Source organism: Mus musculus, chromosome 10 (assembly GCF_000001635.26).
Source record: "Mus musculus strain C57BL/6J chromosome 10, GRCm38.p6 C57BL/6J".
Classification (NCBI taxonomy): domain Eukaryota; kingdom Metazoa; phylum Chordata; class Mammalia; order Rodentia; family Muridae; genus Mus; species Mus musculus.
In genome coordinates, this window is record NC_000076.6 from 88,458,098 (window position 1) to 88,476,274 (window position 18,177).

At 36.7% G+C, this 18,177-nt stretch overlaps 2 protein-coding genes across 8 annotated transcripts in view; one reads left to right on the top strand and one right to left on the bottom strand.

Moving 5' to 3' along the window:
* The first annotated feature begins 1,489 nt into the window (after window positions 1–1,489).
* Window positions 1,490–15,139, top strand: Sycp3 (synaptonemal complex protein 3). Its single transcript, NM_011517.2, has 9 exons — window positions 1,490–1,615; window positions 4,364–4,506; window positions 5,266–5,329; window positions 5,739–5,773; window positions 8,342–8,459; window positions 9,186–9,285; window positions 11,449–11,547; window positions 14,579–14,683; window positions 14,808–15,139. The coding sequence occupies exons 1-9, from the start codon at window positions 1,569–1,571 to the stop codon at window positions 14,859–14,861; spliced, it is 765 nt and encodes a 254-aa protein (NP_035647.2). The 5' UTR covers window positions 1,490–1,568; the 3' UTR covers window positions 14,862–15,139.
* The window catches only part of Chpt1 (choline phosphotransferase 1), a 34,458-nt gene continuing 27,696 nt past the window's right edge, over window positions 11,416–18,177 (bottom strand). The window contains exons 7-8 of one of the 7 annotated variants that reach the window (XM_006513454.2): window positions 17,329–17,439; window positions 11,416–14,887 (exon numbers count right to left, since the gene is read on the bottom strand). In XM_006513454.2, the coding sequence (XP_006513517.1) occupies window positions 14,843–14,887; window positions 17,329–17,439 (156 nt within the window). In that variant the 3' untranslated portion in view covers window positions 11,416–14,842. Of the gene's footprint in view, window positions 17,440–18,177 lie in introns of all 7 variants that reach the window. The other 6 variants (XR_003948646.1, XR_003948645.1, NR_027477.1 and 3 more) reach the window with 6 other exon arrangements.

Genomic DNA, 18,177 nt, shown 5'->3' on the forward strand with positions numbered 1-18,177 from the left:
CTGCCCAGTTCCCTGCTTTTTCTCACCATAACAGAAGCAGCCGCCTTCCTGGATTTTTCCCTCCCAGTAAATCTCTTGTGTGAGGTCTGTTGTGTAGTGTGACTTTGTGGTTTTTCTTGAATCTCCACTGCCAGGATACCTTTCCCAGCAGAGCTGTAACACCTACTGGGGCAACCTCCCCTGCCTAAACAGAGTAAGGAAACTTCTGCCTGCATGAGCAGAGCTGTTTCATTTGCATTGGCAAAAGCCTTTTCCCTGAGAGCTGTATATGTACAGTTGTTCTAGCAAAATTTTTCTTGACATAAAGCTAACAGGGACATGATATATGTATGACACAGTCATTAAAGGGAGGGAACACGGTTTTAAAAAAATGTTTTATTTATCCTTCTCTCATATGTTACTCTTCCTCCCTCCTCTCCTCCCAATCCTCCCCCTCCCCCATTCACTCCTCCTCCGTTTCTGAGCACACACTTTTTTTTTTCTCCCCGTGACAGGGTTTCTCTGTGTAACCTTGGCTGTCCTGGAACTCACTTTGTAGACCAGGCTGGCTTTGAACTCCCGGGATTAAAAGTGTGTGCCAACCAAGGCCCGGCCCTGAGCACACACTTCTTAATAAATTATGAGACATCAGTTTCTATAGAAAAGGTAATATTTTTTCTTAAAATTTTAAATATTAAAATATTTTTAAATATTTTAATTAAAATATTTTTAAAAATATATTTAAAAACTTAATGACTCATGGAACTTGTAGAGGAATGATTTTTTAGCACTCAAGGTAATGATGATTTTTTATATGAAAATGAACACAGAAAAAACTCAGAAATCAAAAGCTAGCATAAAAAACCTTATAAACTCTGTTCTAGTGACTGCTGTACCATAAATCCTGTTTGCATGTTAGTCCTGGCTATCTATAATAACAGCGGTTCTTATAGCAATAATGAATAAAAAGTGAGTTGCAGAATATTATATTAAATGTTGAATTTTTTCGTTATTGCAATGCTCAGGCATAAAGAAAACTATGATGTATTGCTATATTAAAGACTATATGTGTTATCGAAACTCAGAAAATGTAAATCGGCTATGGTTTACTCCTATAATCCCAGCATTTAGGAAGCTATGGCAAGATTACCATGGGGCTTGAAGTCGGCCTGGGTTAGAGTTGAGACTCCGTATCAGAAAACAACAAAGAATCAAACAAAGACATCAGGAAACGGGAAGATGGATAATTTATAGTTTCCATATAGGTGTGAATGAGGATCCATGAGCAAAGATGGCCAGGTCAGGTGGGATGGGAGAGTCGGGTGTGCTGTGGATAAGACTTCCTAAAGCGAAGGAAGGAACAGCGGGAAAGTGCTGCTTCTCAGGGTAGAGGTGAGGTGTCCATCATGGAAGTGCCCCGCCCATCGTGTCCCTGCCGTTGGCTCCCACGTGAGAACGGGCATGGAGCACGTGCTAGGAGGCGGGGCTATACGTAAGCGTGTGTGTACCCATGGCGTTCAGCCAATCAGCAGAGAGCTTGGTCGGGGCCGGACTGTATTTACTCCTGCCCAAGGGCCAGGTTTCCTCAGATGCTTCGAGGGTGTGGGGACAGCGACAGCTCACCGGAGCCGCTGAGGTAAGGAGATGGGGGAGTGAAAGCCGGGTCGGCTTGGCCTTCGTGGGCCTGGGCCTCGGGAAGAGGAGGAGTCCCGGCCAGGGGGGAAGGCGCCACAACCAAGGCAGGCCAGTCGCCAACCATGGCCGGTGGGGGACAGGCGGGGACTGAGGGGAGCGGAGGTCAGGCCGAGGGAGTTGGGCATCCAGGCAGGAAGTTGGGGTCGGGCCTAGGGTTTAGGGAGTTGGGGTTCGGGCCTAGGCAGTCGAGGGTCCGGCACAGGACGTTGGGGGTCCGGCGCAGGAAGTTGGGGTTTGGGCTGAAGGAACTGGGGTCAGGCTGACGGAGTTGGTCGTGGCTGAGGGAGTTGGAGTCGTGGGCTCGGGCAATTAGGAGGCAGGGCCGAGGGAACTAGGAGTCAAGGGCTAAAGCAGTCGGGAAGCAGGGCTGGGGAGTTAGGGGTCAGGGCTGAGGGAAGTAGGGGTCCGGACCTAGGGAAGAAGGGTCAGGCTGAGGGAATTAAAGGTCACGGCCAACGGAGGTCAATGGGGAAGTAGGGGTCAGGGGTCAAGGGGACCTGGAGGCCGAAGCTTGGGAAGGAAGAGATGGCAGCCTAGGGGATTAGGAGGCGGGCCTAGGAAATCGGGGTTTGGGAGCTGCGGGAATTAAGGAATTAGGGGTCAGGAGCTAAGGAAGTCAGAAGGCGGCCCCTGGGGAGCTAGGGGTCATGGCTAAGGGCTCAGGGTCAGGGACGAGGGAATTAGCGGTTGGGACCTAAGGGATTAGGAAGCTGCGGTAGGGAATTAGGGGTCCAGGCCTAGGAGCCAGGGGCTAAGGAAAGTTAGAGGCAAGACTTTAGGAACTGGGGTCCGCGCCAAGGGAAATGGAGGCTGGCAGCTGGGAGTTAAGGGCCGGGCCTATCGAATTAGGGGCGGGACCTAGGGGACTGGGGGTGTGGCCTGGCAAACTAGGGGGTGTGGTCTACGGGGTGGGGGGTGGCCTAGGGAAATGGGGGTAGGATCTGGCAAATTAGGGTTGTGGCCTAGGGAAATGGGGGTGGGCCTGAGAGAATTTAGAGATGGGGTTTAGGGAATTAGGGCCTTTGTCCAAGGGGATTAGGAGGAGGTGGCATAGGTCAACTAGGAGGTAAGGAATCAGGGAATTTGGGGTTAGGATGAAGAAACTTAAAAATAGGAAGTATAGCAATTTAGGGGTCAGACTGAGAAAATTAAGTGTTTGGATATGGGACTCTCTCTGGTTTAGGATCTACAGCCTGGTCTACAAAGTGAGTTCCAGGATAGCCAGGGCTATACAGAGAAATCCTGTCTCGAAAAACCAAAAGAGAGAGAGACAGAGAGAGAGAGAGAGAATGAGAGTGAATATTAGGGATTATGAGTAAGGAGATTAAGGATCAGGTTTGAGAACATTAAAATTGAGTTGGGAATGACAGACTTAATGTTTGGGGATGAGGGAATTAAGGGTTGGGGCTGTGGCAATTAGGGGTAGTGGGTGAGGGAATTAATCTAGGGGTAATTTGGGATGGGGACTTTATAGGGTTGATGGAATAAAGTTCTTGGGGCCTGAGGAAATGATGGCCTTTAGAGGTTAGGAGACAGGTACTAGAAACTGAAGGGCTAGACGTTTGGGTGGTGGCATAAGGAATAGAGATAATGATGTGCTATAAGGGTGAATGATTGGGGCAAGGGAGACTGCACATCTCTGAAATGAGGGCCTGGGAGGAATGAAGGACTAGAGAGGGCTAGTGGGTTGGGGGACTGAGTGGTGAGAGAATAGGGGCTGAAAGAATGAGGCATTGTGGGGATAGGACTGGAAACATGAGAGCATACGGGTTGGGGAGCTGGTGGATTTGAGGGGCTAGGAGCTAAGGCACTTATGACTGAGGGTACTGAGAGATGTGGGGGGCAGGACCTATGGGTGTCCAGTGTGCCTTTTCTGCAAGACCCTTTTCATTTAATACTATGGAAATTTTTATAGGTGCATAACTTTCCTAAGGTCTAGTTTTTTGTTTTGAAGGTCAGGCTTGGTCTATGTAATCCTGTATCAACCTCTTAAGTACTGGAATGCTTGGTGTGTGCCACTTGTGCTTTGTTTTGTTTTTTCTTTTTCCCTTAAGACAGTCTTGGGGCTATAGCCCAGTTGCCCACTCTTTATATAACCATTGTGTGTTTTATGCATTTATGCAGTGCTGAGGATGAAACCCAAGGCCTCCTATATAGGTATTATATAACTGAGCTATACCTTCAGTCCTGTACAGCTATATGTTGTAGATTTCTACTGCTACAGCCAAGTTTTGGACTGCTTGTGATTTATCCTGAGGGTAACCATGATTTTACTTTTCTAAGATGAACAATTAAAATATATAGGTATATAGGGCCAAAATTCAGATCTAGTGGCTAGGTGGAAAGATACTTGGGAGTCAGTGTCAAAGCTATCACTATGTTTTTTTCTTCCTTATAAAATGATAAACTGTTAATTTTTAGTACAATGGAAAAATACTAGGTAGCAACATGGCCCAGTGAGTAAAGGTGCCTGTTCTCAAGCCTGACCTGAGTCTGATCCCAAGGACCCAGTTGGTGGAAGAGAGCTAACTTAAGTTGCCTCTGCCCTCCACATAGGTTCCCTCATTTCTCTCCGCCCCCACCAAAAAAAAAAAAAAAAAAAAAAAAAAAAAAGTTAGGCGATGTCTTTGAATTCAAACAGTTTGAGAGATCTGAAGATTTTTTGCTGTCTTTTTGTTTTTTAAACAAGCAAACATCTAAAGATGGTGCCTGGTGGAAGAAAGCATTCTGGGAAATCTGGGAAGCCACCTTTGGTTGATCAGCCTAAAAAAGCCTTTGACTTTGAGAAAGATGATAAAGATCTGTCTGGTTCAGAAGAAGATGTTGCTGATGGTAAATATCTACTGTTGGGTATTAACAATGTTCTAGAGTCCATTTATTTTGAACTTGCTACACTTAAAACTGAATTAAGGCCGGGCGTGGTGGCGCATGCCTTTAATCCCAGCACTCAGGAGACAGAGGCAGGCAGATTTCTGAGTTCGAGGCCAGCCTGGTCTACAAAGTGAGTTCCAGGACAGCCAGGGCTATACAGAGAAACCCTGTCTCGAAAAACAAAAAACAAAAAACAAAAATACAAAAACAACAACAACAAAAACTGAATTAAGGAAGCATTTTCATATAACTTTGTTGTTGTTTAAGATTTATTTATGTATATGAGTACTCTATCTGAATATATACCTGTGTGCCAGAAGTGGGCATTAGATTCCATTACAGATGGTTGTGAGCTACCATATGGTTGCTGGGAATTGAACTTAGGTCCTCTGGAAGAGCTGCCAGTGCTCTTAAATTCTGAGCCATCTCTTCAGCTCCCATACTTTGTTTCTTATCAAATCTCCCTATCTCTGTATCAGAGTTGTAACACTTCAAAGAGTATTCTTTTCAGTACCAACAAGTATGTAAACAGTACATGACAGTACTTGAAACTTTGCTTCTAAAAAATGGGTCATGAATTGTGATGTAAGTTAATTTTTCTGAAAAAATATTTATCTCCTTTTAAAATTTGTTACAAGATCCCAAAAAGACTGAAAATAGATTTCATTAAACTTTACCAAAATAGCATATTTAATTTCACAATTTATTTTGTCAATATAGAAAAGGCTCCAGTAATTGATAAACATGGAAAGAAAAGATCTGCTGGGATAATTGAAGATGTTGGGTAAGATGTTACAAAAAAGAACTTGATGGTATGCATGTGTGTGTGTGTGTGTGTATGTGTGTGTCTCACATGCATGCTGAATACTTTGTGTGTATGGAGGTTGAATGTCAGGTGTTCATACTTGCAGAGCAAGCATTTAACTGACCTATTTCACTAAGCCCCACAGATGTTTTCTTTGCTCAGTAAAATACTTTAAGAAAAGTTTACTTCAGTTTATCTAGCAAGTAGTGATATAAAATATTTGATATGTGGTATTTCTCCCACAAGTATATTGTGAATCTCTAAAGATTTTTTTTTTTTTGCTTTATTTTTAAATGGTACTGGGGATCAAACCTAGGGCTTTGAGCACATTGTTCAAATGTTCCACCACTGAATTCCTGATCTTAATTTTTAACTGTTAATTTTTCAGAGGTGAAGTACAGAATATGCTGGAAAAATTTGGAGGTATGTTTTTGGGGATCATTTAAAGAAAATTGTTTAAAACTGTATAATAATTGCATAATAGGAAACAAGGTCACTATGTGAATATTGTTTTAATGCCTTGTTTTTATACGGTTTTGCATAAATATAATTTAGCATCATAGACTTTCTTAACCTTTTTCATGATATGAAAAGTAAACATGATACTTTAAGAATTTTAGAAAAATAGAGGGGAAAAGTTTTTTCTTTATATTGACAGAAAAATGATTATATATATATGCCTTTAATCCTAGCATTTGGGAAGCAGAAGCAGGCAGATCTCTGAGTTCAAGGCTAACCTGGTCTAAAAAGTGAGTCTAGAACACCCAGGACTACAGAAAGGACTCTGTCTCAAAAACAAAAAAACCAACAATTAAAAACTATTATTTTTATAGTAATAAATTTATGTAATTGAAAGTAAAAAGACAACTTTAGCCAGTAAAAGAGTTATAACCAGAGTCAAAGACCTTAAGGGTTTTTTTGTTGTTGTTGTTTTTAAAGATTTATCTTATTTTTATTTATATGCGTACACTGTAGCTCTCTTCAGACACCCCAGAAGAGGGAATCAGATCCCATTACAGATGGTTGTGAGTCACTATGTGGTTGCTGGGAATTGAACTCAGGTCCTCTAGGAGAGCAGTCAGTGCTCTTACCCACTGAGCCATCTCTCCAGCCCAAGACCTTAAGTTTTAAATACTGTTTTTATACCTGTTTAATTAGGAGACAACACTCGGTTTATTTGCTTCTTTTTGAGATAGGAACTTGCTAGGTAGTCTAGACTGGCCTTAAACTGGGTATTTCTTCAAACTTGTGGGTTCTGGGATTATAGGCATTACTTACCTTGACTAGTTTAGGAAAATATACTTTTTTTTTTTTAAACATTTCAGGAGGGAGGCGGGCAGCATGCCATGGTACATGAGTAGAGAGCAAACAACTTGCTGGAGTCAGTGTCTCCTCTTACCATATGGATGGATCCTGGGGTCATACTCAAATTGTCAGGCTTTGCTGCAAGCACCTTTATTTGTTGAGTCATGTCACCAGCCCCAAAATATTAAAAAAAAAAAACCAATTGTTTCTATAAGAATTATTCATAACATTAAGTCTTTTAAGAATTGTTCTATTTGGGTTTTTTTGTTTTTGTTTTTTGGGGTTTTTTTGTTTGTTTGTTTTTGGTTTTCTTTTGGTTTTTCGAGACAGGGCTGTCCTGGAACTCACTTTGTAGACCAGGCTGGCCTAGAATTTAGTATTTTTGATATGAGTTCTAACAGTTACACCATGTATGGCCTATCAAATGGGGGATATACTATAAATTTAGAAGTACTTAGCCTTTATTAATGTTTGTTCATAAATCTGGCCGTGATCTTTTGTTTTTTGTTTGTTTGTTTATTATATGTAAGTACACTGTAGCTGTCTTCAGATACACTAGAAGAGGGAGTCAGATCTCGTTATGGATGGTTGTGAGCCACCATGTGGTTGCTGGGATTTGAACTCAGGACCTTCGGAAGAGCAGTCGGGTCCTCTTACCTGCTGAGCCATCTCACCAGCCCCGATCCTTTGTTTTATTCATTTTTATCATCCTTAAATTTAAATTTTAACTCAGTTATAAAAGTAGGAATTGAGGGCTGGAGAGATGGCTCAGTGGTTAAGAGCACCGACTACTCTTCCAGAGGTCCTGAGTTCAAATCCCAGCAACCACATGGTGGCTTACAACCATCTGCAATGGGATCTGGTGCCCTCTTCTGGTGTGTCTAAAGACAGCTACAGTATATTCATATACATAAAATAAATAAAATCTTTAAAAAAAACATCTTTAAAGAAAATAATAATTGAGATAGGTTTGGTATTTTATGTATTTCTTTTTCCAAAATATCTAAGACTAGTATTTCAGAATTCAGCTATTTTTGGATTTTGTAATATTTGCATAGATTTTTACTGGCTAAGCTTGCCAGTCTGAAAATGCAAACTTATAAGTATTCTAAAATACCAAGCATTTTTCAAAGCACATGTTGGTGTTATTTTAAATTAAAATGTTTTAATTCAAATTTTATGATTTGTGTGTGATGTGTATGTGTGAGTATAGGTCTACATGTGTGATAGCATGTCTGTGCAGGTCAGAGGACACTTTTGGGAGTTGTCTCTCCTCTTCCACTGCAGAAGATGCTATCTTTCAGGGCTTAGTTTGCCCCTTCCACCATGGATTCCTGGGATCAAACTTAGGCTGTCTGGCTATGGCAATGTGTTTTGTTTGTTGGTTTTTCTTTATTTGTGAGAGTGGGTATCTATGTTTCCTGACTGACCTGGAACTTACTATGTAGACCAGGCTGGCCTCAAATTCACAGATACACTTGCAGAGTTCTGCCTTCCAAGTGCTAGGATGGATTAAAGACATGTGTCACCATGCCCAGTCCATTTTTTTTTTCTGCTGAACTCCTTGGTTCCTAAATTTAATTTTAAATCTCCTTGATATTACTGAACAAACCTATACTTATACTATTTATGTGGAACAAAATAGTTTTCTTCAACATTAAATTTCAATGTTTATTTTCAATATAGCTGACATCAACAAAGCTCTTCTTGCCAAGAGGAAAAGAATAGAAATGTATACCAAAGCTTCTTTCAAAGCCAGTAACCAGAAAATTGAGCAAATTTGGAAAACACAACAAGAGGAAATGTGAGGTTTTAAAAGAACTACATCTTTATCATTTATTAGTATGTCCTGGTGCAAATTACCTACAGAAAATAGTATCATATGCTTATTAAAGTCTCTAGTAAAAACTGCTTGGCTCTTTTTTCTTTCCTAATCAAGTAGTCCTATAAAATAATCTCATGCCTTCATAGAATTGATGTTTCTTAGAAGTCAGTGGAGATTGTTTTTTTCCTCTTTTTAAATAACTAGGAGGTTATTAGTCTATATTCATTGTGAAAATATATTACTTGTATAAAAGAAGTAAATGTCATAGAAACTACTGTTTGATAACTGAAAATGTAGAAAAATTCAGTTTTATATCATAAGTAATTTACATATTTTGATTAACTTGACTATTCCTTTGTACTAAATATCCTTACCATGCCAAAATGTGGGAGGCAACCTAAGTGAAATAATGTACTCATCAGACCAGTAGGAAAAATGAGAAATTCCTTAGAGATTAAAAGTAAATTTTTCTAGAAAATATAAAATAAAACTTCCTTAGTTTCAAGAGCTAAAGCATGTGAGAAGACATCTGTTAAGAAAAAATACTGAAATCAATGTAAGTTTTAAATTTTCCTATCAAAGTATTTAAACTACTGTTTCCTTTTTACAGCATAAGATATATGAATTAAATCTGTTTTGAATGTTCTTTTCATACTGGTATGAAATTTGACAGGATTCACTGTTTTTTGTTTTTATTTTTAACAGACAGAAGCTTAACAATGAATATTCTCAGCAATTTATGAATGTGTTGCAGCAGTGGGAACTGGATATACAGAAATTTGAGGAACAAGGAGAAAAACTATCTGTTAGTATCACAATTGACTTTATAATTACTCTATTATATCTAAGCCTCAAGTAGAAGTAAAGAACCTAGTCTTACATTATGTCCTTAGAACTGAGACAAGTTTTATTACTCATTGTCAGGTACATGTTTTAATATTGCCAAATGGTAAACCCCAGAAGTATAGGTACATACAATATTAAAATCCTTAAAAGCATTGGTCTTAAGGATATCAACTGATATCTTTGCAATTTTAAGTAACAGAAACTTGTCAGTGGATAAGAGAATTATTAGTTGTTTTTTTTTAAGATTTATTTATTGTTATATATAAGTACACTGTAGCTGTTTTCAGACACACCAGAAGAGGGTATCAGGTCTCATTACAGATGGTTGTGAGCCACCATGTAGTTGCTGGGATTTGAACTCAGGACCTTCCAAAGAGCAGTGAGTTCTCTTAACCACTGAGCCATCCCTCCAGCCCCTGGAGAGTCTATTACTAGTTTATATAAAAGAATTTGGAGATTAAGTAGCTTTAGACATAATGCAGTTGAATGGGGGTAGGAAAGGTTAGCTTATTATAGTGTCATCTGGGCTCTGCTGCTAAGACTCCATGAACTTTAAATGTACTAAGTTAATTCTCCCAGTCCTAGACTTACTACAAATTTAGTGACTGCAGAGACTGAGATGATCTTTCTGAATATCTCTGACAGGAAATTCATGTGGTGGAACATCATTAATCTAGTTTGGAATATTTGCTCATTCCTAGCCAATCACTGTAGATACAACATGGCTGGCTTGTTTGTCCTCGCTCCCTTCCACCACCAATACTGCCCCCCCCTACCCCCCAACCCCCAAGTGCTAGGGACTGAATCTAGATGCTTTGTACAGCCTACTAAAACATGCTATCACTGAGCTATAGCTCTCATCCAGAATATGCAGATTTTATTATTACTCTATCTCTACTGATGATGGAAGGTAACCCCACTCAGTCTGTTTAGAGAAAGGGTCTCACTTTGTAGTCCTGGCTGATCTTGAACTCAGAGAGCTTCACCTGCCTTTGCCTCCCGAGTGCATGTTTATGTGCTGATAGGAATTAAGAAAAATTTATTTCTGGTATTGCAGATTAAACCTAGGCCTGCAAAACTATTCTACCACTACACTATGTCCTCAGCCCTCCTTTTTTACTTTCCATTTTGAGACAAGAACTCAAGATACCAAGACTAGTCCTGTACTAGATAGGATTTCAACTTGTGACCTCCTTTCTCCACCTTGAAAGAAGCTAAGGATTATAGGCCTGCAGCTCCAGGTTTGGCTACAGAGAGAAATTTAATAGTAACAGAAGGGGAAAATTGCTAAATTCTTGAGAATGGAAAAGACAGAAAGTTGGACTGAGTATAGTTATCCTTAGAAACAAGAGGAAATAGAGTATATGAGTACGAATACAAATAGATGTAGATGGGTGGTAGATATATATGATAATAAAAAACTCTTCTCTTTGGATTCTGTTTGGCTTAGTAGGATCATCATGTAGTGAAGAGAATACCACCATGTAGAGTAGAGTTGAGTTTAACAAGATAGGGATTTAGCTAAGTAAATGTGACAGAAGGTGAACAAGTGTATATGCAGAGGAGTGTTATGCAAATTAATGTGGGAATCGCAGTAGAAGGAAGAATGCAGTTTTTAGTCCTGAACTAAGATTGAACTATACTATAGTACTAAAGAGTTAGCCAGAGGCAGGCATTGGTTGAATATACAATATACTAGAGAAACCATATGTACAGCGCTGAGAGCCTGGATTATAGAAACATACTTGGAATCAAATTCTGCTTGAACAATAGTTAGCTGTGAAACAATAGGTAATTTACTGTTATGTTTCAGTTTCCTCTACTTTGGACATGAGTGATGAATACCTAAATTGAGTTTGTTTATATTTATTTATATATATATATATATATATATATATATATAGTATGTGTGTGTGTATAAACTTAGTCATAATACTTGTTAAAATACTAGTTATTAACCTTAAACTGTACATTTAAATTTAATATGGAATTACTTTTTGTTGAATTTAAAAATGACTGCAATAGAGCTCAGAGCTAGGTGTTTGCCTACCATGAATGAAGCCCACAATGACAAAACTACTTTTACCAAATTATTATTACGTTTTTTTTTTAATGTTTATAGAATCTTTTTCGACAACAACAAAAGATTTTTCAGCAGTCTAGAATTGTTCAGAGCCAGAGAATGAAAGCAATCAAACAGATACACGAGCAGTTCATAAAGGTGAGTTATACATAATAACATATGTTTTTGTTTGAAATAGGACTCACTAAATTGCCTGGCTGGCCTAGAACTTGCTTTGTAGACTAGGCTGGCTTCAAACTCACAGAGATTCTTTTGCCTTTTCTTCCCAAGTGATGGTGTCAAATGTGTGTGCCACCACACCCAGCTAACTTACGTTCTTTTTGAAATACTGTATCTGAGTGTTTTTGTATGTATGTCTGTACACCATGTACATGTTTACTGCCCACAGAGGTCAGAAAAGGGTAGTAGATTCTTTAAAACTAAAGTTACAGACGGTTGTGACCTGCCACGTGGGTGCTGGTAATCAAACCTAAGTCTTCTATAAGAACAAGTATTCTTACCCACTGAGCCATCTCTTGCCCCTAAGATATGTTCTTATAAACCATAATTTAAGTATTGGTTTTTTTGCAAATTCATGGGAAATATGTTTTAATTTTTAGAATTTCTATTTTGAATGGTTTGTGACTCATACATAAGTTGGCATATAAAGTCATTGTTGTCAACTGTAAAATTCTAATGTCCTATGAAGATTATTCAAGACAGGAAATAGAAAAGTAGGAATTTTACCTTAAAAAGTTCTTATACATTAAGTCCATACTTTATTAAATAACATTTTTTAGCCATTGTGCTGCTTAACTGAAAATAGTAAGTCTATAAGTTATTTCTGTAGTCTTTTCTACATGTATTCCCAGTGTGTTTTCAATAGGAAGCAACCACTGGAATTATTTCCTTATTTTCAAATGTATTATAGGTCTTTTCTGGCATATTAGCTTTTAGAATTATTCCAGTTGACAACAATGACTTTATATGCCAACTTATATATGAGAGGGGTTAACCCAAAATTTAACACAGTTGAAGATTAAAAGTTTGTAAGTTGAGAATTAACTTTTGACCCATATGTATACTAGAAAACTTTTCCCTAGTAGTAAGTAGTTTTAAAGGTAAATATGAACAGAAAAGTTAATTTTAAGTATTTCCAAGAGACCTTGTCAGCTTGCTCTAAAAAACTCCTTAAGAACAATTTAATTGGTATGACTTGAGGAAGTACTTAAAAAAAGATTTCCTCTAATATTATCACTAGATGTTACCATTTTGGTAAAAACTTCAATATAATTTTAACTCCTCCATATCTGTTTTTTTTTTTTTTTTTTTTTTTTTTTTTTTAAAAAAAGAAAGGTTTCTCTGTGTAGTACTGGCTGTCCTGGAACTTAACTCTGTAGACCAGGCTGGCCTTGAACTTAGAGATCTGCCTACCTTTGTCTCCTGAGTGCTGGGATTAAAACCCTGCTTTTCATATCCTTTTTATCCTTTATTAATATTTTTATTAAATCCTAGAATTCTTACCTCTACAGTGGTTCATTATTCCTTTAATTCCTGCTGTTTAATACATTTGTTCATTCTTGCTTGTACTGTTTCACTTTCTCATCACACTTTGTCCTATTAAAACTCTTTTCTTCAGTCTATTCTTTGATTCTGCCATATAACCTAAATAAAACATCTCCTTCCTGAGTGGTAGTTGTCCTTCTAAATTTTTAGTTGTACAAACTGTACGTGTACATTACTCTAAACTCTCTACATAATTGCTTTCTCTGAGTCCACAGACTTAACGTATTTCCATGCTTTGGTTATATGATTCCTCTAGACTATTTTAAGTCTCCCCACCCTCTTTTTGTAAGATTTATTTTATTTATATGAGTACACTATAGCTATCTTCAGACATACCAGAAGAGGGCATAGGATCCCATTACAGATGGTTGTGAGCCACCATGTGGTTGCTGGGAATTGAACTCAGGACCTATGGAAGAGAAGTCAGTGCTCTTAACGGCTAAGCCATTTCTCCAGCCCTTAAGTCTCCCCCCCCTTTTTTTTTTGAGACAGGGTTTCTCTGTATAGCCCTGGCTGTCCTGGAACTCACTGTGTAGACCAGGCTGGCCTTGAACTCAGAAATCTGCCCGCCTCTGCCTCCCCGAGTGCTGGGATTAAAGGCGTGCGCCACCATGCCCAGCTAAGTTCCCTTTTAATTAATAAAATAGTATACTTTTTGTTTAACTAAACAGGAATTATTCATATGTTCCATTAGATAGCTACAGGAGTTAAATTTCCATTCTTATAAAATTATGTTGCTTACATAATTTTTATGATTAGAAAAAAAGAAAACACTCATATATTACTTTTTTTTTTTAGTTCTCCACAGAACAGTATTTTCTACATAATAGGCAATAGGATACTATATATTTGGTGAATGAGTACTAAATTTTAAAAAACTTTTTAGCTAGGTGTTATGGCACATTCCTCTAAACCTGAGACAGGAATAGGAAGTTTGAGGTGAGCCTTGCCTTTATATTATGAGACCTTGTCTTGAAAAAAAAAAATACTAGGGCAGAGTTCAATCTATGGGACCCATATGCTAGAAGAAGAGAACCTAGTACCCACGAGTTGTCCTCTAAATGAATGAAAATGTAATAATTTTTTAATATCTAATAATTTTTTCCTTATAACTTGATACTATAGATATTTTATTCCCTTTTGTGAATTTAAGTCATGTTGACTTTTAGTCACAATAGATTATGCTCAGATGTCTTAAGAAACTTACTAGAAAAATTTTAAATTGTATATATTGTATATAGACCTTGTAATCTTTCTAGATTTTATTTTTCTTACTCTTTTGAGACAAGATTATACATTGCCCAGACTAGCCTCAAATTTGCAATTCTCCCATCTTGTTTAGCTACCTTTCCCATTTTCTTTTTTATCACCTGAATCTAGTTCATTAAACTATTGTTTTGGGAAATTATGTTACTGTTGTACTTTAATTGTATTTGATTAATGTGTGATATATTTACTTCTTTATAGTGGGAAATTTGGTCTATATGAGTTACTTAGAATTTTGGGATAAATAATGAGCATTTTCTGAATAATGAAAATATTTTTACTTTTAAAAGATTTTAAAATTTAGAGCCTCTGGTTAAAAGTTACAGATTATAACTAAAGTGGCCTTTTTGTATTTTAGAGTTTGGAAGATGTGGAAAAGAATAATGATAATCTATTTACTGGCACACAAAGTGAACTTAAAAAAGAAATGGCTATGTTGCAAAAAAAAGTTATGATGGAAACTGTAAGTTCTATTTTATATTGCAGAAATATGAATTAATGGAGGCACTGAAATGTTTTATTTGCTGAAAATTTTATAACATTTAACTAAAAATTAAACATGTTTCATATCTCCTTTCATGAAACAGCAGCAGCAAGAGATGGCAAATGTTCGAAAGTCTCTTCAATCCATGTTATTCTGATGAGTCTTTGAAGAAAGAACTTGAACCTATGTAATATGATACAATTAAAACATTAGCTAAGAGGCATGCCTTTAGTAAATTATAGTTTAAACTATAATATCCGAAATCATTAGCTTATTTAAGTGGAAGATTTTTGTTCCTGTTAACCTAAAACCTTATAAACCTAAACTATGTTAAGTACCAGCTATTCCAATGTATCAAACTTTCAGGGTTTTTTGTTTGTTTGTTTTAATAGTTGTTCTCTCCACGATTGTGTCAATAAAGATGATTTAAATTTATGTTTTGGTTTCAGTATATCTCTTAACAGTCCCAAGGTACAAGGTTCCAAGTATAGATGGTTCTAGGTTTTTTTGGTTTTTTTTTTTCTCAGATATAGTCTAACCCTCTTGTCCAGATTAGTCTAAAACTTTTAGGATTAAGAGATCTTTTTTACCTCAGCCTCCCAAGTAGCAGGAACAAAGGCATGCCATCACGCGTGGCTTATACTGTACTCCTTTAAGGAAAGAACCTTACAGAATCGGTTTTGTATGTACATCTTTATTATATGTTTACTAAAATAATAGATTGCCAATTCTAAGAAAATAATCTATAGTTTATTAAAAAAAACTTAAGCTTGTGTCTTAGAATAAATTATAGATGCTAAAATAATTTTAAAAACACCTGAAAAGATTTCCAAGTATTGGTTTTAATGTGTAGATTTATATTTCATTCTGCAAGTTCATCAAAATACCATTTAATTGCCTAGTCTATACTTAAATGACACATGCCCCTAGTAATGATTAAGAGCATTATCATAAACACAGCTAAAGGTATTTATGGTTTAAGTACTTCATATCTGTCTTCAAATATGTATTTCCTAGGTATCTTTTCCATTGTAATTTTCAGTAAATATACTGAAGCTTGATTTCACATTCATTTCTAAACTTGAACTGTTTTTAATTTTAAAAATAGGCACTTATACAGAGAAACTTATAAAAACAATTTCATACATACTGAGTTGTCTCAGCATTTCTTTAAAGTCATTTGAGCTTTCTAGTTTTGCTGAAACTGCATTCAATGAATCATTCAGAAAAACAAAACATATCAGAAGGAAAACTATCTTTTTAAAATTTTGTTCTATAACCCACCTTTTAAAAACTTTATACAAGTCTATATAATACTCTTTTTATTGTCTAGGAAGAAATTACCCTTCTACCATTAGCTTTAACATTAAAAGGACAGTCCAATTCTTTAATTCCTTTTTATTTGAGGTGGGTGGGGTGGGTGTTGCTAGTAGATCAAGCCGGGTCCTCACCCATGTTAAGCTTAGCTATGTCTGCAACATGGAATATAAACCTTGAGAATCTTACCCAAGAGTTAGATATGCAACATAAATACTTCAGAGTGTTTTCTCTGTATTCACATATTTTTACCTTTTGAGAAACATACACTTTTTCAACTCTCTTTTTCTTGCTTAGAATACTTAAAATACACATTTACACTATTTGTCTGATTCTTTCATTATATGGTATACAGCTTATGGAGATTTTGTATGAAATTAGAGATGAGGTCATATGGGTCATAAGCTCTGAAGAGTGTTAAGATAATTGTGGTATTTATAAAGCAAATCTTAAGTATTTTCAACTGAGAATAGAAAAGATAATCAGTACCTAATGTACCCAGTGTTGAATACTGACACTTATTTTTCCCCCCTTACACCTTTTTTGCCATTTTCCCAAGTTACCAATTTCCTTACCTATCAATTATTTGAGCTACTTTTTTGTTTGTCTTTGGGGACTTAAGGTTCATTTTTTTCCCATGGAAATAAATTGTTTACTTGGACACAAGTTTAAGGCACAAGCTACCCTCAAAGATTCGTGTTATGCTGAATTAGTACAACAGAATCCCACAATCATTGTTTTAAATCTAGATAGCATACTAAAGTATGTCTATAGTTAGCATACCTCTTTTGAACAATGGTTAGTACATACAAATATCTCAGTATATCACTTGACTTTGACTCAGTTATAGTATTATCATTAGATACTTAGTATTATGTGCTCACTTTTCAAGTTGTATCAATCAAATGTCATTGACAAGATGGATAGAAGTTCTTTTAAGTTCTGAATATTTGTGTAATCCTTTGGCAATCAAAACCCCAAGTCTGATAGATGTTTTGTAGACATAATGCTATTTAGACTTATTGGGGTACAATTTCCTATTGTCCTTAATATTTAAATTTATTTTTTGTTCTTGTTTCTAATGCATACATTATATTACATTGATAACTTACGTGATAAGTCAACGACAAGGGATTCATTATTGATGTAGACATAATGGAAGCTACAGATTTATATTTTATACTTAAACATAACCTTATAGATAGTATACTAGCCTCCTGTATAGGGGGATATCCTTCACACATAGGTTCCCCTAACTGCTTCTCCTCTTTTCCTTGGGCTACTAGTCAGTCAATATGCTTGTAAACCTGTTCCGGTGCTTGTTGACATGAAGTCTTGAAGATGTTTAGATGAAGGTGTCTTGAAATTTGCAGGCACAAAGAAGTAAAGTATATCATCATATCAAATGAAGAAATGACCTTTAGAAGCAAAACATAAAATACAAAATGGGTTATTGATTCATCTTTTATAAAAAATACAATTAAGTTCCTATTAGCCAACTCCCATCTCAAATGTCCTTAAAATTTCTAACTCAAAATACTCTATTTTAGAGTACATACCTTTCATGTTCTTTTTTGTTTGTTTTTTAAATAAGATCTGGGCTCTATAGTCCTGGTTGGCCTTTTGACTATGTAGCCCAGGCTGGCCTTTAACTCATATCACTCCTCTTACCTCAGCTTCCCAAGTGCTGGACTTACAAGTATGTGCCACAATGTACAGATACTCTGGGTATTTATTGAAATTGAAGCATAGAGGTAAAAAGACTACAGTTACAGTACAAATGCTCAAAAGTTGAAGGACGTAAGTATTCTGACTCCACATTCTACCAGCTTTCAACCATTGAAGGAAGCCACAAATTTCCTATCAGAAGGAGCTGTTCATATTTTTACTCCTTTAACATTTAAAAACTTAAAAAGTTGAGAGAAGCGTACACAAAACTCTGTTATATTAAAAATTAAAGGACTAGAGTCAAGTACCTTAAGAAAATAAAGCCCAGAAAAAAATTGGCTGATGTTGGTCATAGATGCCTCAGTAGAAAGAGAAGCTCACCAAGATATTAGTATTCATTTCCTGAAGGAGCAGAGGTAAGCTCCCATACCCAAGAATATATGGGCAGTAGAAAATGGACTCACTGGATTATTTTTTAAAAGGACATG